The sequence below is a fragment of the Carcharhinus amblyrhynchos genome, chromosome 4 (assembly GCF_965287045.1).
Source record: "Carcharhinus amblyrhynchos chromosome 4, sCarAmb.v2.hapA, whole genome shotgun sequence".
In the NCBI taxonomy this organism is placed as follows: domain Eukaryota; kingdom Metazoa; phylum Chordata; class Chondrichthyes; order Carcharhiniformes; family Carcharhinidae; genus Carcharhinus; species Carcharhinus amblyrhynchos.
The window spans coordinates 93,586,459-93,613,477 of NC_137327.1; the positions used below are offsets into that span (position 1 = coordinate 93,586,459).

General features: G+C 41.5%; 1 protein-coding gene across 1 annotated transcript in view; it reads left to right on the forward strand.

The window, feature by feature from the left end:
- Window positions 1-568: 568 nt before the first annotated feature.
- The window catches only part of nhsl2 (NHS-like 2), a 288,523-nt gene continuing 262,072 nt past the window's right edge, over window positions 569-27,019 (forward strand). The window contains exon 1 of the mRNA XM_080187560.1: window positions 569-1,363. Coding sequence (XP_080043686.1) covers window positions 1,063-1,363 — 301 coding nt within the window. The 5' untranslated portion in view covers window positions 569-1,062. The remainder of the gene's footprint in view (window positions 1,364-27,019) is intronic.

Sequence of the window (27,019 nt, forward strand, 5' to 3'; positions counted from 1 at the left end):
GACTGCGGTGATTCAAGAAGGCAACTCACCACCTTCTCAAAGGCAACTAGGGATGGGCAATAAATGCTGGCCAGCCAGTGACGCCTATGCCCCACCAATGAATAAAAAATACTTTCTGTTCGCACCTGTACTATACATATATTACATACTGAGCCACCTAATTTGAAGTTCTGTCAAAATACAGCTTTCAGCAGAGAGGAATATTTTCAGGGAAAAATAGCGATTGGATGAAGAGAATTATTGACTTACGTTAAAATTAATTTTTGCTGTTGGCGTATTAAATTGTTATCTTACTATTAATATAAAAATGTGTGGATTTAATATATAATGTTTCATACTATATCACTTTTAGTCGTGAGACATTTACAGAAAAACTATCTAATTGTTTACATATTCAATGTTAGAAAGATCAGCTCAGGAGGAAGCGATTACCAGACGAATAGCACACGTGATTGGGCATGTGTCATGTTACAGACAGCAACAGAAAAAGTTCTGTCAAACACATTGTTTTTAATAACTCGGTTAATTCCACTTTGAACTGAATGAACGGAGATGCTGCGGAGGGCTTTAAGTGCACAGAACTTGCAATGTTGAAGAGTCTGTGGCCGCTTGCGCTGTTTTGTAGAAAGTCTGTCTCAGACTTCCTGCCGTTCTGACGAGGGAAAGGGACGTGACATTGGGAAATGTTACAATATTGTGGAGCCAACTCAAGCCCCCCCGCTTGAAAGGAAATGTCAAATTTGCCGCCTCATTGACATTACACGGCACATTCCAGAGCAGCAGCACAGGCAAATGCTGGGCAAGCCGGCAAGGAGGCAACAGAAAGGTTGCCGCATCTTTGTTTTGAAGGGAGGCAGTTGGGTTTGAAATGCTGATAGATTTGGACCACCCCCACAGCTGGTTCAGTGTGTGTAGACCCTCCTCTCCCAGAGAAGCAGCGCTCTCTACAGGCTGGAGAAAGAGACGGCAAAAAGCAGAGAGAGATCCCACGTACAGCTCAGGCTTGTTTTGCACTGACAGCTGTTTGATTGCATTGCCACTTTGGATAGGGTTTTATTTTTTATGATCTATCAATTTTTGAAGATGCCTTTTTGCAAGAGGATCGTGCGCCCCGTGCAAGTTTGCCGCCTGCACGGCGAAGGGAGAAGGCTGTCAGCCCTGGAGAATCTGATCGATGTGTCCAGCCTGACTTTGGGAAGTATCCTGAGGCAGCTTTCGGATCTGGCCAGAGAGGCGGTGAGTGTGCTGGAGGAGATCGAGCTGGAGATCGGCTCTATTAGCCACCGGGCGCTGCTCCTGGAGGTCAGGATCATCGGTTTGCACCGATACGTGTCAGCCCTGGCTCTGAGACCCGCTACACCCTGTGAGTACCAAGGAGCAACTTCTGTCCAGTTTCTTCACCCACAAAAAAAGAAGGGTGGGGCAATGTCTTCATGAAAAAAAATCATCTGTCAAACTTTTTTGTTTTGCGGAGGTGTAAGATGCATGTGTCGATGCTATCAACATTGTCATGGTGCCCAGGTAGTGGGACATCTTGGTCTGACTTCACATTATCCCGCAGATACTTGAGTGCCTGTCTGCCAGCTCGCTAAATGTTTAATGAGAACCCTGCAAAGATAAGAGTTGTTGAAGGAATCACAATGACATGCCTGGGATGCAATGCATTCATTAGGCTGGATTGCTGTCTGAATGAAATGTCTTGTTGTACTAGGCTTGTTGGGAAAATGCTTGTTGGTCGCTCCCTTCCTAAATCAGCTGGAATCCTTGGTTGGGATTGCCATCATTTCGAAATATACCCGGCAACGAGTGCTGAAAGCGAAGTTTAAAATCTGCCAGGCCAGTGGCTGATAGCGCTGCCGTGTGGGGAACTGATTCAGGGCAGAGGAGGAAGTTGACAGGTTTGACCGCTGTTTGGTCTTCACTGAGTTGTTCTCAGTCGGCATGGTGATGAGAGAGTGATAAATGGCTTCAATATCCCCTGGATTATGAAGGAGGGAAAAACAACCGAGCCTCTGCTCTGGTTACTATCCAGTGTTTGCTGTTGTCAGTGTGCATGTCAAGTGTGGTCAAGATCTAGATTCAGGTTCATACATGAAAGATGACTGCTTAGGAAAGTGGTTCAAGGGTAACTCATGCCCAAGGAAGCAGATTCAAGTGAGCACCTTACCGTGCGTAAAAGAGAGACAGGTGGAGGAATAAAATGTGTCTTAAGTATTTCTAAATCATTCATTTATGGACTGGATGGGAATGAAGTTGAATTCTTCTTCATGAAGTTATTTAATATTTGTCTCTATATAAAAACAGTAAAAGGGGGCATTCTAGAATGTATAGCTGTTCATTTCAATTCAGGAAGCTGTGATAAGTGAGATTGTACTTTGATCTTAAGCGTCGAGGAGCTGAGGATCTGTAATTTTCATGCTTTCTATTTAGTTTAGCTTCTCAGCAGCATCCCCCTCCCCCATACATTCTCTTAATCAGTGAGACAGCTGTTTTCCACCTCTATAACATTGCTCATCTGTGCCTCAGTCCATTTCCTGTTGACAGCATCATCCATGCTCTGGTTATCTCCAGATTTGACTATTTTAATGGTGTTTTGGCTGGCCTCCATGAACACAAGCTCATCCAAAACTCTTGCTGTTCAGATCTTAATTGGCCCCAAGTCCTGTTAAGCCATCACCCCTGTGCTGGCTGACCTACATTGGCTGTTGATTCACTCATGTTTGATTTTAAAACTCACATCCTTGTGTTCAAATTCCTTTCCCTATCACTGTGACCTCTTCCCGTTCAACAATTGATGATTTGTCTAAATTTTCTATACTACGTGTGACTTGTTTGGTTCAAAGTGAAGTACCTTTAAAATTCTTTAATGTGACTGTGCACATGTGGTGTTTTGTAACATGTGGTGAGAATCCTGTACGATTGCTGCACAGTTGTGGATACATGTGCTCATAGTAATCACTGCATGTTATTCTTCAGGAAATCTTGTTCCTCCAGTTCTGGCCTCTTGCGTTTCCACCATGTCATGTGCCCCACCATTGGTGGATGTGTCTACAATTACCTCCTAAATTCTCTTCAATTCTCTCATCCTTAAGACACTCCTTAAAACCTATCAATTTGACCAAGCTTTTTTGTGAAGATTTTTGGTTTGGTGTCTGATTATATCTCTGTGAAACACCTTGAGGCATTTGATGAAATTGAAAGCTGAAACAGCTGTATGAATGTAAGTTATCAATTTTGCTTCAAAGTCACTCAGCTGGATATATTCTTTTGCTTGCATTTCTGCCAAGCTGTCAGCCCTCCATCCTTCTCCACACTGCTGTCCAACGTGGACCAGCCAGGCAGAGATCTGTTGACTGAGATGAATAATAGTATTGAAAACTTCACCTTTGAGAGACAACAAGTAGCAGCAACAGCTGAATTGTCAGTTGGAAACAAAATAAACAACTAGTATTGTTTGTGTTTTCAATGTGTGTGTGCACTTAGCGCACACCTGTTTCCCCTTCCAAGTGGGACTTGATTAAGGATCCACTGTGCTGGATGTCAGCAGCCTTGACAATCACACACAGGGTTGCTGAGCCAGGGGCACTACCTCTGATCCTGCCTGACTCCTTGACTGGATCCTATGGGAGATGAGCAGCTAAAAGCAATCACATCCATCAAACTGTAAACATTAATGTGAAGGAAAAGGAAATAATATAGATGTTGCAAATCTGAAGCATTGAATTACATGGAATTATAATGTGGAAATAATTCATTCAGCTTAATCAGTCTATGTTGGTGGCTATCCAATATATGAGCAGAGTTTTTATCCAATGTATATGTCCTGCTCTCTTATCATTTTGTCCCCTTGCACTCAATTAGCTTATCTAATGTATCATTGAGTGTTAACATGGTCTCTGTTTCAATCTGAAGTCCTTTAGTGCATTCCACAACTTATGTGTATAAAATTCAAAACTGCTACTGCTTTCTGATTGCACTTCAGGTTACAAGGATTGCATTTTTCTCCTCTTATTGCTCTGCGTATAGCTCTGGGGTATAGGATGTGATTAGTTTCCCTTTCAATAGATTATTAAAGTACTGAGTGGTGCGATTCAATTACACAGCAGGAATTACAATAATTCCAATACTTTGTTACTAACACTGCAACAGGGATATCACATCATACTGTTACAAACTCTTTCTTATCACTGGGTCAGTAGTTTATCATATGTTAGAGAGAGTATGATACCAGCAAGTCATGAAATATTGAGATTACTTAATTGTCATTCAAAATAATTCAATATAATTGTTTAGTGCTTAATCAGGGCTTGCACACTTAGGTATTGAATCCTGGAGTTCTGAACTACATGGATTGATGTAGTCGGTCTATTTTCTCAAAGCCCAGTTCCAGTAAGCATGATTACAACTTCTTCAAGAGCGTTGTACACCAGGAAGAAATGTGAGGATCTCCACACTGCTTCAGATACAAACCAGAGGCTGTTTATTTTAATCCTTATATTTTAAACATACTCTGGGAGGGGAAATTCTCTCGTGGGAGGGGAGCCCATTTCCACAACTTGGGACTCAAAAATAATTGGACCCTGAATGGTGCTGATGGTGTCAAATTCACTTCCTCTTCATTGCTGTGTGTTGACCATTTGCTAGCAGTGTAAAAATGGTATAAGATCCAGTTGTCAGAAAAACCACTATGGATTTAGTGGATAAAGTGCCTTGTTCAGTTCCTGTGAACTCATTGTGTTAGCCAATTTCAACATGGGTGTGGTTGTTAATAGACTTCACTGCCGATATCCAGCGAAGATCTGTGAAGTGTGTGTGTTTGTTTGTATGTTTGTTCCTATGTGTTTGCACCTTAATAGAAAAAAAGAAGCAAGAACTTGTATTAATTTATATTTTTTATTCATTCATGGAACATGGATATCGCTGGCTGGTCAGCATTTATTGCCCATCCCTAGTTGCCCTGAGAAGATGCTGATGCGCTGTCTTCTTGAGCGATTGATACAATTGAATTGTTTGCTAGGCCATTTCAGAGGGCAATTGAGAGTCAACCACATTGCTGTGGTTCTGGAGTCACATTTAGGCCAGACTAGGTAAAGACAGCAAACTTCTTTCACTAAAGGACATTAGAGAACCAGATGGGTTTTTCTGACAATTGGCAAGGGTTTTGTGTCATCAGTAGATTCTTAATTTCAAACATTTTTTATTGAATTCAAATTCCACCATCTGCCATGGCGAGATTCAAACCTGACTCCCCAGAACATTTGCTAAATTTCCAGATTAATAGTCTAGCGATAATACCACCAGTCCATCAGTTTGTTTTCACAACCCCAGGATATCACAGAGCACATGCCAGAGTCAGAAAATGCTGGTGGCAGTAATTTATAGGCTGCCTAACAGTAGTTATAGTATTGAATCTTACAGCAAGTACATTGTAATAGTCACAGAGGACTTTACTCTTCATCTAAGTGGGATGAATAAAATGGCGAATGTCATCTGAAAGATGAGTTTGTAAAATGTTTTTGCAACAACTTCCTAGAAGAATACGTTTTGGAACCAACCAGGGATCAAGCTTTTCTTAGTATTTTTCTTTCTAATGTTGTGTAATGAAGTAGTAATCTCATAGTAAAAATATTCTCTGGGAAAAAGTGATCATAATACAATTGATTTCCATATTAACTTTCAGAGCAATATACATGAATCCAAAATAAGAATCTCAAATTTCAATGGGAGAGCTGACTAAGGTTGATTGGATAAATAGGCTAAAAGGTATGGCAATAAGTAAACAACAAGAAACATTTAAACAAATGAATCAAAATATTGAATAAAAATGTGTTCCATTAAATAAACAGAAACTCAGTGAGGAAAATCTCATCCATGGTTTAATGAGGATGTTAAGGACAGAATTAAATAAAAAGAAGAGGCTTACAAAACTTATGAAGTGGAGGATTGGGAAAATTTTATAAACTAACAGTGACCAAAATTTGTTAGAGGGAGAAATATAGAATATGAGAGTAAACTAGAGAAACCGATACAAACATACTACAGGAACTTTTACAAGTATTTCAAAATGAGGAGATTAGCTAAGGTAAACTTCAGTCCCTTAGAGGCAAAGACAGGACAAAATATCACGGAGATTGAAGAAATGGCAAAGATGTTGACCAAGTATTATGTGCCTGTCTTTTTAGTAGAGAAATAAATTACACACAAAAAATAAAGGGTTAGCGAGGGTCTAAGAGTGAGCAAGTATTTAATATCAACAGATAAAAAAAAGCATTAGAGAAACATAAGGGACTAAAGGCTGCCAAATCCCCATGACCTACATCCTTGGGTTATAAAAAAAGGCACAGGTTACAGTTTTTCAAAATTTCCTAGATTCTAGAGTGGTCCCAGCAGATTAGAAGTTAGTACTATTCAAGGAAGGAGGGTGAGAGAAAACAGGAACTACAAAGGATTTGCCTGACCATCTTTGGGAAGATGCTGGAATCTATTATTAAGGAAATTGTAACAATGCACTTCGAAAATAATAGCCTGATCAGACAGAGTTTTGCAAAAGGCAAAATGTGTTTGAGAGTCTTTTTGAGGATGTAACTAATCGCATAGATAAAGGGAACCAGTAGATGTAGCACACTTGGATTCAGAAAAAGAAAGTTAATATTAAAGATAAGGGTTCATGGATTAGCGGTAAGATATTAGCATGGATGGAGGATTTGTTAATGTCAGGAAGAAAAGAGTAGTGATAAATGGGGCATTTTCAATTTGGGAGACTCTAAACAGTGCCTCAAAGAACAGTGCTGAGCTTCAACTATTTACCATCTATATTAATAACTTAGGTAAAGAGAAATGTGAGTAAGCAAGTAATATGGGACTAATGTGCCCAAGCTGATGGAATCATAGAATGGTTACAATATAGAAAAAAAAGGCCTTTTGGCCAATTGTGTTGTGGCTCTCTGAAAAAGCAATTCAGTAGTGCCACTTCCCTGTCTTCTTTCTGTAGCCCTGTTCCCACTTCCTTTTCAGTTAATAAACTAATTTCCTCTTTAATATCTTGGTTGAACCCACGTCTGCCCCGCTCTCAAGCCGTGTATTCCAGATCCTAACCGCTCACTGCATAAGAAGAGTTTTTCCTCATGTTGCCATTACTTCTTTCTCCAACGACCTTTAAATCTGATTCTTGATTGCTGATTATACAAAGCGAGGTGCGTATGTAAACTATGTGAAGGATACAAAGATCTTACAGAGGTTAAGTAAATGTATAAGAAGGTTGAAAATGGGATATAACATGAGGAATTGTGAAGTTTTTCTCTTTGGTTGTAAGAGTAGGAAGACTGATATTTTTTAAAAAGCTGTGAAACTTTTAAATGTTGATTTCAGAGACAATTGAGTGAACTTGTATGAAGAACATTACATTTAGCATGTAGGTGCAGAAAGCAAAATAGAAGGCAAATGGCATTGTAAGGAATACAAGTACTGGAATATAGGAACATGGAAGTCTTGTTAGATTATATAAGGCTTTGGTGATATCACACCTCAAACACTGCACAGTTTTTTGGCCTCCATATTCCAAGGGAGTATGTACTTGCCTCGGGGGTGGTACAACAATAGTTCACTAGATTAGTTATTGGGATGAGATTGTGCAACCAATAACTAATCTAGTGAACCATTGCTGTGATGAGTGATTGACTAAATTGGGCCTATATTCCCTGGTGTTTAGAAGAATGGGATGTGATCATAAGAATGGGGTGTGATCATATTGAATCATACAAGGCTTTGAAAGGGCTTGACAGGGTAAATACTGAGAGATTGTTTTCTGTAGCTAGAAAATTGAGAACATGGGATACAGTTTCAGGATAAGGGTTGATCATTTAGAACTGAGATGAGGAGAAATGTCATCACCCAAAAGGTTGTGATCTTTTGGGAGTTTCTACCTCAGAAACTGGATGCTTCATCATTGAATGTGGTCAAGGCTGAGATTGACAGATTTTTGATCGCTTAAGGGAATTAAGGGATATGGAGAACAAACAGGAAAGTGGAATTTAGGCAGATCATCCATCATCACACTGAATGGTGGAGCAATCTCGAGGGGTCTCATGATCTACTTTTGCTTCTTCATTTTCTTTGTTCTTTTATGACATGTGGGTGTCCCTGGTAAGGCCAGCACTTGAGTGACTATTTAGGCTGTTTCAGAGAGCAATTAAGAGTCAAACATATTGCTATGGATCTGGAGTGATATGTAGGCCAGACCAGGTAATGATAACAGATTTCCTTTCCCATAAGACATTAGTGAACCAATTGGGTTTGTACCGCAATCAATTATAGTTTCCATGATCACCATTAATGAGTCTAGCATTATATTCTAGATGTATTGACTGAAATTAAATTCTTTTCGCTGCCATGCATTAGTTTGAACGATTAGATTACTACAGCAGCAACATTATCACTAGACCACCATCTCTCCCTATGTCCCATGTTTGTATAACTAATTTACTCCTTTTCTCCTTGTGATTCTTACACAATTTTTGTCTCTATGTCTCAATATGTTTCCAACTCCTTTTAACATCTGTTTTCTGCTCTTGCCTCTCTCAATGCCTACTATCCTATATGTCTCCCACTGTTTATGAATGATCTTTATATGTTCCTTTCCAGCCACATTTAAGGGCACTGGAACAAGGAAGGCAAGTAGAGAGAAGTATGGAACATAGTAGCAGAGATTTAAAAGAGAATCAAGAAAGACTGTAGCATAGTTGAAAACTAAAAATGAGAGACATATGACTTATCAGCTGGCTTTTTTTCCCTTGTGTGCCCTCCAGAAGTATGAGAGAACTACGAGCTGAGTCTTTTCATGTATGGAAACATTATTGAAGTCTCAGATGGATTTAGATGTGAGGGTGAGTTAAGGGCTGTTGAGAGTCAATGAAAAATTATTGTGATTGAATACAAAGCAGAGTTTTGAGTGCACAGTAATATAAAATAGGTGGCGAGGAAATCTGGATGAGTCATGCTGATAACTGCCCCCAAAGTAAGCCTCATCTTTAATGAGCTTTATTAATAATACATATTTCAAGATGCAGATTCTCTCGCTAAATGTACATTATAGAGTATTTTGTCTTTGTGAGGACACCCATGTCACTGTGGGACCTGTCACTGCAGTAAAAATGCACAGAAGCAGATTTAATTTTAGTTTAATTTTACACATATATACATTATATATATTTGTAAATGTAATTATTATAATTGAGTAAATAGATGCAATTTTAAGACTGCAATCTTGCTTTGAAGATATTATTATAAACTACAGGTGACACCAATATCTGGTAATCACTCCATTGTACCTGATGTGTTTTTCAATGGCATCCTGGAGGGGTTATTAGGAAGCCAGTTGAATCAAATGTTCTTTGTATGATTGTTGAATAACTGCCTCAAAATAGGATTTATTGTTACTGAGATTTATCTTCACTATCTAAAATCTATTTAAACAACATCAAGCAGCTGTGATTCTGTGAAATGTTATCCTACTTTGTGACAGCATTACTTTGCAGCTGATGGTCATGAAGGTTGGAATTTATCATCGTTGAATGTATATTACTTCATCTGTACTTAACTGGTAACAATATCCTTGCAGAAAGGGTAAACAAAGCAGTGGAGGAGGATTTAAAAAGGTGAGGATGAGGCACAGACTGTCTTGCAGTGTACCATGAATGGGTAAGAATAGGTGCAGTGAAGGTGCAAAATAGTGTAAAATAATGACTCGAAACTTCTGAAGAGAGTTGGAACCCCTGTGTCTGACTAAAATAAAGTTTATTTATTAGTCACAAGTAAGGCTTACATTAACATTGTAATGAAGTTACTGTGAAATTCCCCTAATTGCCACATTCTGACGCCTGTTCAGGGTCAATGCACCTAACCGGCACACCTTTCTGATAGTGGGAGGAAACCCACACACACGGGGAGAACGTGCAAACTCCACACAGACTGTGACCCAAGCTGGGAATTGAACCCGAGTCTCTGGTGCTGTGAGACAGCAGTGCTAACCACTGTGCCACCATGCCCCCCAGGTGCCACCCACTCTGAGCACACAGAAAACTACCCACTGACCTGCAAGCTATGAAAAGCTCCAACTCCCAGTGGAGGATGCTACAGAATTCCCTCATACAGGGAAGACGGACAGCAGCAAGAGAATCAGCACAGAGGCCAGGCTCCCTTTTTATGGCACTAACTACCATGTTTTGGGAAGGGCTTGAAGGCCCCCGAGCTTTTCTGTGTATTAGAGAATGAATGGATAAGTATGTAACTGGGTAGGTGAGTGAGGCATATGACCAGGGTGCCAGCCATGTGAGTGGCAGCTCAGTAGTGTGATTGATGTACGAGGTGGGTAGGGTGATTGAGTGGGTAGAAGGGTTTGGGGTAGTTGGGTCAGGTTGGGAGAGGTTGTGAGGTTGAGATGTGGTCAGGCCATGAAGCGGGGGAGGGGTCATAAGGAGAGTCAGGGGATAGCCACGTGCATTGTGTGGGGACTTGGGAAGTCAGGGAGAAATGGGAAGTTGGTGGGCCAGCACTCTTCATCTCACATTCCTACTGACTCAATGCTTTTCTCCCATGACTCCCTCACTATGAGTGAGGGTTCAGGAAATTAACAATAAGAGGGTATGAGTATGTGAAGGAGTGAACAACGTGTGAGTGAGTGGGTTAGGTGAAAGAGTCTGTGAATGTGAGGGTTGAGAGAGGGAAGTGCGGAATGGCAGGGAGTGAGATGGGAGAGGGAAGTGGGGAAATGGAGGGACTAAAATGGGAGAGGAAAGTGGGAAATGAGATGAGTGAGACAGGAGAGGGAACTGGAGAAGAGAAGGCAGCGAGACAAGAAAGGAAAATGGGGAATGGGACAGAGTGAGACAGGAGAGGGAGGTGAGGAATGGGGGGGGATGAGATGGGAGAGGGAAGTGGGAAACGGGATGGAGTGAGATGGGAGGGAATGAGACAAGAGGGGTAGTGGGGAATGGGAGGGAGTGAGACGGGAGAGGGAAGCGGGAGGGAGCACAAAGTGTGTTCTAAGTTACCATTCTGGATTCTGGGATACCGTCACATTTAACATCAGTGGACCTCTTCATTGAGACTGGATAAGGGTGATTTTAAAAATTTCTCAGAATGTTGCCAAGTTATGAGAAAAGGCTCAAAACTGGGGCATTTTTTCAAAAATAAAACATGCGAGTTAAGGAGGAATCAAAATTATGTCTGAAATCTCCTCATCATTTGATGAACCTTTAAATATTTTGGGAAATAGTTGATTTCATTGTTTTTTCACAAATGCATACTCAGGAAAGAAGAGATGTTCTTGATATGAATGCACCATTCCCCTTGTTACTTTATATGTGAAGAGATTCCACTAATAATTCTCACTCATTCTGCCTAATATATATACAGAAAATAATTGGCCATCCACCTTTACCTCTAACCTTCAATCTTTTTGCCCGCTTCACAACCTGTCTTATATTTCTCTAGTCTGTGATTAATATTCCTGTTGGTTTTCTTCTCTCTGGAGTTCTAAATGGAAATTAGACATGTCCTTCCACCTGACTATACCCACGTTCAGCTAATTGAGTCTACTGCACCAACTTGTTCATGACCAGAATTATTAAAACTACAAAATGTCTCACTTCCCCAAAAAGTTTCCTTCCCGCACAAAGTGCATGTTTTAAAACTCAAATTTGGCCACAGTGAATCGTAATTCCTTTTAACTCACCTATTTTGCTCTCTTTGTCTTAGTGAGATCCTAAATATGGCCCTTAATCCTTTACCTCATTTCTCTGTTAGTATTAGCAGGAATATTATACATTAAAACTTGTGCTGTAATCACTAACCATGCGTATCAGCAACTCACCTCAGAGCCACATTCCCGTCTGTATTATTTTTCCATTTTTCCATTTCCTAAACCTGTGTTGACTCTGAATAAAACTTGAGAATTTAGTGCTAAGTCTTCATTTTTCTCCTGTTAGGCTTTATTCACTAAACATTATGTTGAGACCATTGGAAACTCTTTCATTTTGGAGGCCTTCATCCTGTTTGCACTTGCACATCGTTATATATGGAAATTGTTCAGCACATGAAATCCTTTGGTTAAAAGAATGGTGACTCCTGAAAGTGTTTCTGCTCTGCTCATGTCCAGTCAACCATTGGCAGGAGAAACATGGCTGGCTGGTGCAGAAAGTGGAGACATAGAACAACTCTTGTCAATATTGCTTCTTTTCTTTAATCTTGTTAAAGAAGTATATTTGACTAAATCGTTGGTAAAACTTCTGTATTTAATTAGAAGTTTCACAACACCAGGTTATTTGGTATCATGATCTTTCGGAGTGCTGCTCCTTCATCGGGTGACTTCCACTCACCTGATGAAGGAGCAGTGCTCCGAAAGCTCATGAGACTAAATAAACCTGTTGGACTTTAACCTGGTGTTGTGAGACTTCTTACAGTGCCCATCCCAGTCCAATGCCGGCATCTCCATATCATGATATTTAATTAAATAGCAGTATAATACAGTTGGTATCATAACTGTGGAATTCCAGGTAGACATAGTTATCAGTTCACTTGCACATAAACAGATGTGAGTCTCCGCGACTGTGTCCCTTCTGAAATGGCAATTTCCCCTCCACTGCCCACCACTGAAAGATTTTCATTAGGATTGTCAGCATTATAGATTGTCGCATTGGACTTTTCACAGTGTCTGTAGATCTTGTCATGTACAATTCCTGTTCATCTCGGGTATTGTAGTCTTAGAACATCTGCACACCAGTTTTGATTCTTGCTATCATTCTCAAGAAAATTCACATTTTTTTACTCAGCTTGTGACTTTTGGCCCATTTGGCACATCGTACTGCAGAGAAACAGGTCTATAACAGTATTCTATGATACATGCTTCACAACGAAGGCCCAGATTCCCTGGCAAGCAGGAGCAGTAAATGAAAAACACATTGGTTCTTGGGAGTGGGTTAGTACAACATCCTCTTACACCTCGAACCTGGATTTTACAATCAACCTCAGTTAACAAAATGGAAGTCTTTTTTTTTGCTGTGGCTTAGTAAATGCCCTTGTGAAAACTGTTGAGAATACCTGTGCTGTTTTTTTCACTTGTACACTCCAGCACAAAACTGCCCCTAATTTGAAATAATTAGCCTGAAATTGGTAACCTCACCCAGTGGCCACAGGATGGCTAATGTGGGAAGTGGAAGCTATTCTCCCTCTGGCTGTGCTGTCTCCATCTGAATGCTTGGTGCTAACCTGGTGACAAAATGTTTCCATTCCGTTTTGTTAAATTTAATGAGCAGACGAATTTGCCACAAATGTTGGTTTGTGTACAATCTGGTGAATGAAAGGTGTGTAGAAATTGAAAACTGGAAATAAATTTCTCCTATCATTCAGTGTTAATATTGTTAACACACTCTGACTTACCTGAGCACTATTTAATAGTGTGGTTCAGTCAAACAGCTCCAATCCATGGTTTTACACATGGTGCATTCCATGTTTTATTATTGTAACAGATCCATTTCACATTTTGAGAAGACACCCAATTCATGTTTGTGACAGATGCAGTCAGTCAGGTAGTTGCCACAGGAAGTATTTGGAGGGGGTGTGAATGAGGAGCACATGACTGAGGTAGATGATGCAACAAACAGCATGCACAGTATGTTGGAACTGGTGTGAATAGAAGTATTTCCTATGATCCTCAATACACTGATGACAGGTGTCCAATCTTGCGCAACAGTGCTTGGCAGAGGTCTAGCTTTCCAATTGCTGACATCTGTCACCTGGGTAACCATTTTGCCATCCATGTTGCTTCCCGTATGCTTTTCAGTATTTGGCTATTGACATTTTTTCTCTTATTATAATTGTAATTGTATGAAGTTTTGAGTTTTTTTATATGACAGATGGTCACAAGGGATAATGAGAGATTATTTTTCAAACGCAAACATTTTCTGCTCCTCTTCTATGTAGTTCCATAGATAGGGGCAGCACTCTGATATTGTAATTGAGCAAGGCACAATCACAACTCAGCAGAATCAATGGAGTTATTTATTAAGAACTGGACTAAAGTACAGAGCAGAACTATATCAGGTCTTCACCCTCTGACTCCCAAGCCCCCACACAGGGCCAAACCACCGCTGGACCCCATTTGTAATGACTTCACTGAGGCCTGCAAGGTGGACCTTTTAGAATACGAGCTCCCTGTTTTAGGCAGTTATGGGTTGATCTATCAGGGAACCCTGCTAAATAACACTCCACACTATATAATGTGGAGTGTTATGGTTACTGGCATTACATGTTTATGGTCTGTATGAGGGCATACTTGTCTGAGTGTTGCTGACTATGTAAATAAATCTAAGTTTGGTGAAGGGACACAGGCCTCTGAGGAGTTATTTCACCATTCTCTGCTGCATTTGGCCCAGACTTGTTTGCTCTGATGCAATAGACTCACCAGGCCAGGTGACCAGCGTTCGTCCACTCCTTAAAGGGATCATGCTACCACATTCTTCCTCTCTTAAATCCGTACTACCTTACCCACAAACAGAGAGCTGTTTACAATAATAGATCATATAAAAAGGGTAACACAGTACAGTCTCTCATAAATTCAGTATATCAAGAAACTTCCGAATTCTCTGTGAATGCATCAGCTCTCTGGTAGTCTCTGCCTATGTTGAGGTGATGTCTTGAACAGAAATTGGGTGGTTTGCACTTTCAGAAAGGACATTAGTGCAGACATCTTCACCAGACCTCATTGGAACACCACGAGCCTTTCATCAGGTTTCATTTATCATGGCACTGTTGGAAAGATGCTGGTAGATGCTGCTGTTTCAGCTTGCCCTACTTGTACTATGTTAGATTCTCTCTTTCCTGTGAGATCTACATGTTTTCTGACTTTTCTTCCTTGGAGATCAACCAGATAGAACACAGGACCTGTTTTGGCTAGGATCATCACAGGAACTCAAGCTAGACCAACATTATGGCACTGGATAAGTACTAAGTCGTTCACCTCGAAGAACCTATTACCTTTAACAGAATTGTACTACCCTGTTTTGCCACCACCTTCACTGCAAAATTGGGGAATATTAGATCACATCTGGTGTTGAGACACCTCCCCATCAGCTGCTCCACAGAGAATACTCCCATAGTAATGTGTGGTGTCATTCTGTATGTGAGGAGGAAGCTAGCAAGCTTCAATCATAAGGGTGTGGCTGGCTGTTTTTTCATTGCTGACTTGAATGTCTGGGCAACATTTTCTGTGAAGCCATTCGAAGTTGGGTGATAGGGTGTCATGCACACACGTTGTATTCCATTAGTTTGTATGGAATGCTGAAACTCTGCTCTTGTGAAAACAGTGCTGTTATCAGTGACTAAAACATCTAGCAGGCCATGTCTCACAAAGGCTTGCCAAAGTTTCTTGATTGTTGCTGACGACGTTGTTGTTCTCATTTCATGAATACTGAGCCACTTGGAATGGGCATCAACAATAAAAGGACCTGCAAAATCCACATGTAACCTTGCTCAAGGTTGGCCAGGCCACTCCCATGGGTGCAACTGAGCTGAAGGGGCAGTGTTAGCCCTGATGGCATTGATTACAATACTCAACCAGATTTTCAATATCCTTATCAATGTCTGGCCACCAAATAAGACTTCTGGTGAACATCTTCACTTTGGTCTGATTTAGGTGAGCATTGTGCGACTCTTGCAGAAATGTTCCCCTTTCTGGGCTTGGAACCATGACTCAAGATCCCCAGAGTAGTACTCCATCCTCACAACACAGTTTCTTCTTGAGGAGCTGAAGTGGCTTGAGTTGGTCTGACTCATTAAAGTGCCATCCGTAGAGGACGATACACTTTAGACAAGACTGGGTCTCTTGAGTCCAATTCCTAATATGTTTAGGCGATGTATGCAAGAAATCCAGGGCTAATACTATTTCTTGTGGTGCAGGAGGTGATGGCATTCTTTGAGGCAATGGAAGATGACTCAGGACATCTGTGTTTGAGATTTGGGTACCAGGTCTGTGCTGGAACACATAGTTGTATGTTGAAAGAAGAAAGGCCACTAGACTCTAGCTGATGCAATAGGATAAACAGACTTATCCTTAAGCAAAAGTCCTAATGGTGACTTGTGATCAGTATGATTAAGAGGTGATGCCCGTATACATACTGGTGAAATTGTTTCATTTCATTGAAGATGGCTAGGCCCTCCTCAATTTGCAAGGACCTTCACTTGGCATCAGCTAAGTTTTGTGTCGTAAAACCGACGGGCCCTTCTACACCGCCTTCTGTTCGTGAGCTAACAAGGCCTCAATGCTACAGATGGAACTATTGTACATTAGGATTATCTCCTTCTCAGGATCAAAATAGGCCAGCAAATCTGAAGATTGTAATGCAAGTTTGACTTTCTTCAAAACCTCTTTCTGAGGCTTGCTCCAACACCAAAATTGATATTTCCTCAAAAGCAGATGTAACAGTTTCAGTAATGTTGAGAGACTTAACATAAACTGGCCGTAGTAATTAACCATGTCCAAAAAAGATTTTGGTTTCGACATGCTCCAGGGTGCTGGTTCTTGCTTAGTAGCTTTTACTTTTTCTTCTGGCGTTGACTTTAAATTCTACGTAAGTGACCTCTCGGATCTGAAAGATACGCTTCTCTCTTTAAAGTTGCACCCTCTTTTCATTGAATCTTTTGAGCATCTATTTGAGGTTCGTCAGAAGTTCTTCATTGGAAGTACCTGTGAGTAAAACATGATCCAGGCACACCACTACTTTGGGTATATCTTGCAATTAACTTTCCATGGAGTGTTGGAAAATGTTGCATGCTGAAGACACACCAGAGGATAACCTGGTACATTGAGACAAACCCTTGTGGGTGTTAATCATTACAAATTTTCTTGAAACCTCATTCAATTCCATTTGTTGATATGCATGGTTCATGTTGAATGTTGCGTTTGTTAGACCTCCCATTAGCTTCACATTGAGATTCTCTTCTCAAGTTCTTCTTCTCAAAGAACTTCTCAAAGTTCTTGGAAACTGTCATCAGTTTTACTGAACATATCTAGCTAATTTAGTTTTGTCTGATGTAAGCAAACTCGTTCTATGAGTTTAGGCCCTTGGCCTTTCACTATGGTGATCAGTAGTTGAGTTGACTGGTGCTGATATGTCACTGACACAGGTGTTTTCCTCAAAACTTTCAGGATTTCCCCACCCTGTATAGGTGGCCAATATAGCTGGAGCATGAATTAACTTAAGAGGTTGAACTCTGCCCTAAAGTTATTTGTATGATTGTTCTCCTACAACAGTAGCAGGAGCTCTGGTAGTTACTGCCATATTTAAAGGCCACCCATTTACCAGGAATGCTATTACAATAGGAGCCGATTTTGTCATCTTGATCTTATTCAGTTGATGCTTCAGGTTCCCCTTCTGAGTCACATTCTAGATTATGCACTGAATTCCAATTTATTTTGTAAGCTGCATATACTCTGTTTGGCTTGGCACTTAATTCAGATGTGGCCTCTCTCTGATTGTAACCAAAACAGATTAAATCCTTTAGTTTGCATTTTCTCCTAGGGGTGATCTCCCTGACACCTGGAGCATTCATTAGAATTTCTGGATTATTGACTCGATTTTTTTAAATGGTTTTCTGCCCTCTCTCTTGCTTTGTGAGCTCCTACTCTGTGTTTTCTGTGCCCTCACTTCTGGTGCCTCGATTTGCAACATTTCCCCACCATTTGCCTCAGCTAGCTGCATACACTGTAACTGAAGGTGACTGTCTCTACACCCTCAATTGCCTGAGCTATTTCCCTGGCTTTCTCTAAGAAAATCCTATTCTCTGCTAGCAGCTTTTCCTGTATGTTTAGATTATTAAAGTCACAAACTGGTTGGTCTCACAACACGTCATTCAACAATGATCCAAATTTGCATTATCCTGCCAATTGCCTCAGCCTAGTCATGTATACCGTAGTTATCTTGCCGAGTCCCTTATGACAGAATTCACTTTAGAGGCACAAATTTTACCAGCATGCCCGCCCTGATTCCCGGGGCGGGCAAGGCTCAGAGAACGGCCTTCTCCATTAGATTAGGGTGGGATCATACAAACCTTGGGCAGATGTACTGGTAAAATTCCACACATAATGTTGCATGATGACAGATGATCTGTGGTTATGATAATCCAAATTTCTAACCTGGTCAAAATTGAGGACATAAATTTCTAATGAGATTTTAAATCTGGGGTCCACACACTGTAAGCAGAATTACTTTTTTCTTATCTTTCCCTGTAGTTTAATTAGCGGTGGAAAAATAGCAAAACCTTTTAATACACTGAATACAACGTTTGGCCTCTGGGTCAAAAGAATTGATTTTCCCAATAAAGGCCACAAGTTATTACTTACTGTTGCTGCAGAATTTCTTTCTTTGAGAACTTCAAAGGCAAGACCTTCTCTAATTCCAGGAGCAGACGACTGCAGTCCCAATTTACCTCGTCGCCAATGTAAGAGTGTGAGGCACAATCACAACTCAGCAGGAGTAAATCAACAAAGTTGTTTAAGAACTGGACTTAGGTACTGAGCAGAACTACATCAGGTCTTCACCCTCCAACTCCTGAGCTCGCACAGAGAGACCGCTTACTCCCGGCTGCGCTCTCTATCACAATTGACCCAGATTCGCACTGTCCACCACGATAGGCTCACTGGCCTTAAAGGGGCCATGCCAACAAAGATAGCTTGCTGACGTGGCTATCTTGATGAATGAACTGTTAGCAGGTGACTTTCACCTGAGGGGTCTCAAAATTTATTTCCATCCTTTCCTCATTGCTGATTAAACGTTCCATAAGAGCCCCGGACTGGTGAGCAAGAATGGGGATCTTGACCGATTTTAACCCTTCCAAGCCTGAGATTGCTAATGAAAGGATAGAATCCCTGCACTGTCACTGTCCCTAGCTATGTTCAATTAATTAATTTATGACCAATTGTAACATTACACCTGATCCAAGACAACCATATCATCTCTGCATGAGTTTCACCTACGGCAGAAGAATTTTGACAAACGCAATCACAGTTCAAAGTAAGATATTTTCACTTTCCTCCAGAATTAGATAAAGTCGTTGGGCAGCCTTTCAGAAGGCAAATGTCAAGACAATGCTGGAGCATCTGTAAATAGCTGTATAATAATGGCTTAAAGCACAAAATAAAAATTAGAAACCATGGATGTTGCTAAGTTTCAACACCTTTGCAGTGCACAAGGAGGTCACGCAACCCATCGAGTCTGCACTGGCCTGCTGAAAGAGCATTCTACCTATTCCCCTTCCTTTCCTTATCCTCGTAATCTTGCACATTGTAGAAATTCAATTTTTTTTAAATACCTGGATTGAACCTGCCTCCACCATCCTGTTAGGAGGTTTGTTCCATCTTTTAACATTTGCCACAACCAGCATTTATCTAGACAATCCCAGCTAAGGACAACTTTAAATCCCTTGTGTGTAAATATTATTGATATCACTTTTTGTTTCTGAAGAATCTTAATTCCTCGGGTCTCCTTTTCTTGCTTCACCTGATATTTACTTCTGTCTATTCCCCACTCATCTGTTCCTTTCTTCTGTCTCTTGCTTTTTTCACCCTCATCCTTTTGTCCTCTTTGCTCTCATTTTTCCTTTTGACTTTTCTATTTCTTTGTCTTCTCTCCCTCTCTCCCGCTGCTTATATTCTCACCTCATTCATTCATGCTTGATATTTTGCCTTTAAATTATTCAGCAGAATCTAGACTGTAGAATCTAAGACATTAAATGTAAGAAAAGAATTATCCTGAGCGATTTCAATGAAATGTTATCTTTGAGGATGCCTTCATTTGGTGTCTTTACAGTTGTTTCTAAGAGTTACGTGAGTGTTAGTTATGCATCTAATATTGTTACTGTTTGGTGCAAGTTTAAAATTCCTGTGTGCGTATTAGAACAGAAATGGTTTGTAAGCGAAATAGAAAGTTCACTGAGAGACAGCAATCAGAATTGTGATAACAGACAAATCTTCCTGGATTTTCACATTTCGTTGAAAGGTATGGATCCTATCCTCAAAACAATGCAACTATTTTATTTCAGTGAGTGGGGCTGTTTCTCCTCAGTAGCCGATGAACCATTGCCTTGGTGAAGAAGAGGGAAGTGGGAGATTTGCAGCAAATATAGGTGAGAGGCTGTGCTGAGGATGATTAGCACTGTGAGACAGAATTGGACAATGAGCTATATTTTCTCTTTGACTTTTCTACTCCCTCCCACCCCCATACCACCCAATCTGGGGAGAGGACGGTTACCACCTGGGGTCGCAGTCAACCCCGTTTCACTTCACGGTTCTTATAATGTCACTGAAGGGTTTAGTTGCTGTTTCTTGTGATAGGCTAGCGTGTACGAAGGTATTAATTATCACAGTTGTTGCTGTCCATGCTGATAGTCTTTAACTGGATCTTGGCAATTAAGCTTATATCTGATAGCAGATTCAGTGACAAGATATTCATTTGCTAGCTATTAACTTTAATCATGATAGATCATGTTGTTGAGACCTCAGCTCGAGTTACCTGTACAATTTAAACCCAAAAATGAGTAGAGTCTAGGTTCTTATAATAGAATTTCTTTCCTCTAACGTTTCTGCCTCCTTTCCAGAAGTGAACAATGTTCCCTCTACTTTTTGTTGGTAGTACACAAATGACTTGTTTAAGTCTGCTAGCCCTTTAATTTTTACATGCAGTTGCATATCTTAGGTGGAAATTTTAGCTTACAATTTAAGCGTAAGTAGCTTTAAAGGGCCCAACTTGTGCGTGGCCTATGTGTAAACCTTTGGGTTTCTGTGTGGCCAGTCATCTTCATAGAATTCCTACAGTGCAGAAGGAGACCATTCGGCCCATCAAGTCTGCACCAATCACAATCCCACCCAGGCTTTATCCCCATAACCCCATGCATTACTCTAGCTAGTGCCCTTGACACTGAAGGGCAATTTGGCCTGGCCAATCCACCTAACCCACACATCCTTGGGCTGTGGATGAAAGCGGAGCATCCGGAGGAAACCCGTGCAGACACGGGGAGAACATGCAGACTCCACACAGATAGTGACGCAAGCCGGGAATCAAACCCGGGACCCTGGTGCTGTGAGGCAATAATGCTAACCACTGTGCTGCACCCTCTTCTGGGTGATGCTGGTGCTGACTCCTGCTGCTAGGGGAGAATCATACAATCCCTGCAGCGCAGAAGGAGGCTGGTGAAGCAGCACGCTGCCTTTCTCTGCCCTGGATTGCAAACAATCAGAATTTTCTCTTTTTTTGTGAAGTGTGGCAGTAGGCAGGAAAAACAGTGTGGAATCAGCTTCCTTCACTGTATTGTTAGGCAAATTGAAAAGAAATCCAGGGGGCAGCTCTCACAATGTCATGCCGGTGCATGGGTGCAGTACCTGAGCAATGCCAGGGGCAGTGCAGACGTGACCCTCTCTTCCCAAGCTTACCTGAACTATTCTGGCGGGTTCTGCTTGAACACCGTGGTAAACCTATAGTGATTCACGCAAGGGCATGCTGATGTGAATGTGTAATCTAATGTGTGTGGCAGGAGAGGAGTGGGATGGAAATGTAAAGGCCTGATAATTACATTTAAATATATTCAAATTGGGATCCTGAAGCTCAACATCGAGATTTCCATTACATTAATGGTTGTGGGCAGGAGCAATCAGAGTGGGAAATTACACTGGCACGAATCACGTTTAAAGATTCCTGTGGGATTACCTGCTCCTGCTGCCAATCCAACCCCATTGAAAACAGCAGCAGAAAATTCCCCCTAATGGGTAAATGCTTGATTCAGGTGCTGACTGTATCCACAAGATGATGTTGTAACATACTGTCTATTAAATAGGAGAAACTATCAACATGTCTTTTTTATCAATGGACGGGGTGGGGGGGGGGGTGGATTTTTTAAAACTCTCATTGGTGAAGCTTCTGTGGATTGAGCTTCAGTTGTCCAGTGGTTATAGTTTCCCCTCTAATTTCACTGTGACATTACCCTTTAGGTTTGCCAACAATAATAGTAACAGGAACTTAGGAGCAGAATGAAGTCTTTGTCATGCTCCAAACATAGGATGAAGGAACGCAGCGGGCGGATTTTCAGGAACAGGAAAGAGCCATTAAGTTGAAAAGAGCATTAAGTCCTTTGTGTTATTCAATGAATGCTGAAGTTATTTGATCACCACTTTCCCTTTTTAGAAATCCCAGGTAGTGACCCATGCTATGTCAACTTAGTGTTCAGTGTTGTGCCTCTCCCTCTCTCGCTGGAATTGCTTCGCTTTCCTTTGGGATTTCGTGTTGGTTTCTGATCCTGCTGAGCTTCAGCCCCCTTTCCTACAACCAGGAAATGTCGAGATTCTTCACACAGGGCTGGAAGTCTTCCCAGATGAGCTTGGCTTCAATCATGGAGCTCCTGTGGCTTTGCTGTGAAACAGATAGGCTTGTTTGATCAGGAGGAAGATAACTGTAACATAGAAAATTACCATTGAATTGGAATATAAGGAAAAGTGCACTGGGTGGATAGTCCCTGTGAATATTGGTGTTGAAAGTCTCCCTCCTTAGTACACCCTCAGCAAAGAAGTATTTTTTTAAAGTTTATTTATTAGTGTCATGAGTAGACTTACATTAACACTGCAATGAAGTTACTGTGAAAGTCCCTGGGTCGTCGCATTCCGGAGCCTGTTTGGGTACACAGAGGGAGAATTTGCAGTGCACCTAATGTGTTGAATTTTGATGTGAATTTTGCACCCCATCTCCAATACCGACTGGACTATTATTTTTCTTTCACCAATTTTCTTTTATGGCTGACTTTCTTGATACATCATGATCATTTATACACTTCAAAAGGGCAGGAAGAGTTCTTCATGTAGTTTGGATGAGAGTCATGTCCTGACCAGATAAGGGTTCACTTCCCTGAACCAGTGAGGTTTTAATGACACTGTGCAGCTTGCCAGACTTGCTGGGCCTGGTTTTGCCATCATGTGGCGCCCATTTTCGGGTGTGAAAATTTGGTAAAGTCAGGCATGAGACGACAAGCTCTGCGCCGGTTCCCCCTTTACCAAGGCCCCAAAAATGGCCATTATCAGGGCCATGCCCAAAATGGGACCGACAGCAATGTAAATGTATTTGCATGTATTTAAATTGACTTAATGGGCTGCACGCTCAACCTTACCGGCACGTTCCCCTTTACCACCGCGTTCGCCTATCCATAATTGGCGCAAAACAGACATGGTCCAAAAAAACTCCGATTCGGAAGCTCCAGTTAGTGAGGAGGAAGTGCCTAGTGTCCAATGGCTTTCTGCTTGAGATGGATGGGTGGAGAAAGGGAGTCTACTGGCACTCTGCCTGAGATCGATGGGGGGGAAGGAGGGGAGGAGCCCATGATTAGTCTGGGTAGCAGGGGGTATGGGGGTAAGGGGATCATTAATGTCTGTGGAGGCCGGGGTCGGGGGGGGGAGTCATTATTCAGCCCAGTAGCGATATGGCAGAGGAGCAGCATTCTATCATTTCTTGTTTGCATGTGCGCAGTCGGAGATGCTGATTGGAGCTGCAAGGTTTCAGGCGCATTAAGCCCCACCCAAAGGCTTGTGCAGCATGATTCGGAATCGCTGATATATTTTCAGGCAGAGTGCATATGGGGCACCTGAGAATGGTCTAGAAGTCGAATCTGAAACACTCCAAGAAAACAGAAAACACGATATGCCAGTGAGTATTGCATTTCCCGATTCTCAATATAATTTGTGCCACTCTCGCTGATGGCTGATGTGGGCTGAAAAGTCAGCTTCCCTCCCCCAACCCAGCATTGTCAATGTGCTTCTAATAATTTGTTTTATTGTTCTCTGCTGTCTTTTGCCAGTCTGGTTTTGCCAATCTGGAACTGCTTAAACCAGCATAAAAGAGGTCAAACGTCCTCACACATTCAGTGAGCTTTTCATGACTTGTGAGTTCTATACTCTAAGATCCTCACCAAGGTTCTGTTCACTCACTGCTCATTAATCCATCACTCTTCCTCGAACAAACAGCTTCTCATTTAACTTAAAGAGCTCCTTGCTTAATAACTCACACAATCTTAATAAAAAGAGCCCCTGCCTTATTTAAGTGATTCATCTCTCAAAGGTCCTCATTCAGACATGCTCTTGTGCTTTCTGGACCTTTCACAGTCAGTACAGGGTTTGTGATTGAGGTCTACAATTTGGCTCCATTCAAGCAGCATTTGTCATTTGTAGGTTACATGTGTGCACTGCAGACTGTCTGATATGGCAGATGTCCCTTGTAGTGGTCTGGAAAGATTTAATAGCACAAAAACAACCTTCGCTTATATGGTAAGAGACATCCCTGCTCCAGATGTTACCCGCTGCAGCTGGCAGAAACCTGGAACAGACTGTCTTGTGAAGTGGAAGTAGCGAGAAAACAGATCTACTTTGACATATATGGATAAATTCTCAGAATCATTGACTACTATTGGTGCCCTCAGAATAATACCTATCCCCTGTCATTGTATTGTGCTGTTTTAAATGCGCAAGGAATAGAGGGAAATGGAGCAAGGACAGGCAGAAGGAATTGGTTTAATTTGGTGTCATGTTTGGCACAACATCATGTGCTGAAGGGCCTGCTCCGGTGCTGTACTGTTTAATGTTCTAAATGGCAACACGACCAAAATACGAAGGAGAGTATTGATGGTGGTGGCGTGAAACAAAAAAAGTCCTAAAATAGCAGACCACCCGGTTTATGCCTCGAAAAGATGTGGCAAAATGTTTTTGCAAATGCAAGATAAATACAGTCCTTGAAAATAGCTCAAAACTGTAAATTAAGAAACCTACTTAAATAGACAAAGATCCAGACGGGGTAATTGGACTGTTTTCACCAGTAGGGACTCTGGGCTTTCAGGAAATAATGTCAAATCCAGAGGAGTAACAGTTATATCGGTTAAATAAAAGTGGATAAGAAATGTATTGGAGTCAGAGGTGCTAAGTTAAAAGCCAGCGTGGAATACTATTTCAACAGTTGAATTATGAAATCATTACTAAAGGGATTTAACTGTTCAGAATTTGAGTTTAAGAATAAGGAATTTGAACTGCTGATAATACACTCAAGTGAGATGATGAAATCCTTGAAGTATTTCTTCTGGTGTGAATTCTGATAAACAATCTCTTCTAGTTACTTCCCTCAGTAAAGATATGAGCACTCACTGGGCCCAATTTTTCCATCCCATTTTCAGGCGCGAAAACTTGGTAAAGTCAGGCATCAGGTGAGTAGTGCGATCCGTGCCCTCCTCCGCGCCCGCCCCCTTTGGCCCGAAATGGCTGCGATTGGGACCACACCCCAAATGGGTGCGAAACAGCCATTTAAATGCATTTAAATTGACTTAATGGGCTACACGCCCAACTTAACTGGCACTTCCCCCTTTACCACCATGTTCGCCCATCCAGAATGAGGGCAAAACGGACATTCTCCACAAAAATCCGATACAGGCGTTCCAGTTAGTGAGGAGGTAGGTGCCTAGTGTCCAACGGCTCTCTGCTTGAGGTTGGTGGGGGTGAAGGAGGGGCTGCTGCCACTCTGCCTGTGATCAGTGGGGGTGAGGGGTCCACGATGGGTCTGGGTGGTGGAGAGAGTTGGGCTAAGGGGGTCAATAATGTTGGGGTTGTGGGGCAATGTATGTGGGGGCCTGGGGGAGGAATTATCCAGTCCAGGAGTGATGTGGCAGGGGAGCCGCATTCTATCTTTTTTTCTCTGTGCATGCGCGGATTGGAGCTGCAGGATTTCAGATGCATTAAGCCCGCCCACAGACTTGTGCAGTGTGATTCAGACTCGCTGATATTTTTGCAGGCAAAGTGCGTATGGGGGCACCTGAGAACGGGTCTAAAACTCGGATCTGAAACATTCCCAGTTTCAAGTCCATCCAGTACTTAGGATCAAAATGGTAAAATAGGGCCCACTGTCTCAAATAATAATAATAATAGGGAAACAGATTGGAGGAAGCGGAAATTAAATCTGAACTTTTCTTTTGATGTTTTTGTAGCTGAACCTTTCCCTTTGTCTTCCCACCCCATCCCAACCTCCTAATCCATTTCCCGGGTTTCCCGCCCCACACGTCATTTCTATACAAAAATTGTGCATTAGAAACCTAATCCAGCTCTTTGGTAATTGCTGTTTTGAAGCTGGAGCTATGTATGAGTGACCCAGGGGAGGCTGACTTGTCTCTCCCATTCCTTCATGCCGATGATCATAGATCTAAACTTTCCTCCTTGCTGCTCTGTGGTGCAACATGTCAGGTTCTAACAGTCTGCGGCAACCCACCTCTAATTGACTTTTAAATGATATCCAGATGGTAAGTCTCCAGTTTTGAAGTAAAGCAGAGGTATTGGCATGATTCTGGCTAGGAATCATTGCAGAGTGCAAAATATTATTCCAGATATTTTATGGTGATAACACAGTGCATGCTAATTGGCAGGAGTATAATATGTTCAACATCTTTGACCCACGTCCAGTTTTTTTTAAACATTTAAATGAGCACTTTCTGCAGCTGGAAATAATATAAATAATTATTCTGGATTTATAAGAAAACATGTGTGCTTCATTTGCAAATCTTGCTGTCAGATACAGAAGAGTCGCTCTGCATGGAGACTTTTTTTAGCTGAGTTTGTTGCTTTCAGTACGGTTAGCTTGCTTTCATTACTAGTGGTGGGGCTCACACTCCATTTCCACTCGAGAGTCAGTGCATAACGTCAGTAATGTGTTTAATTATAAGGTCCAGTTGGCTAACAGTTGTTTATTTCCTCACAAGTAATGACCAAGAAAACAAGGTAGTGAGGTTTTTTTTTTCTGACAATTTTCTCTCTTGGTTCTCTCCGTTGAGGGACAGTTCCGTGGATACCAAATCACCTTTGGTGGTGGTTGTGTTTCACAGATCAGTCAGTGAGTCCAGGTTGCTGTGGCAACATTCACCTTTACATGCATGTTGTAGCCTGGAGCTATGGATAATGATGGTA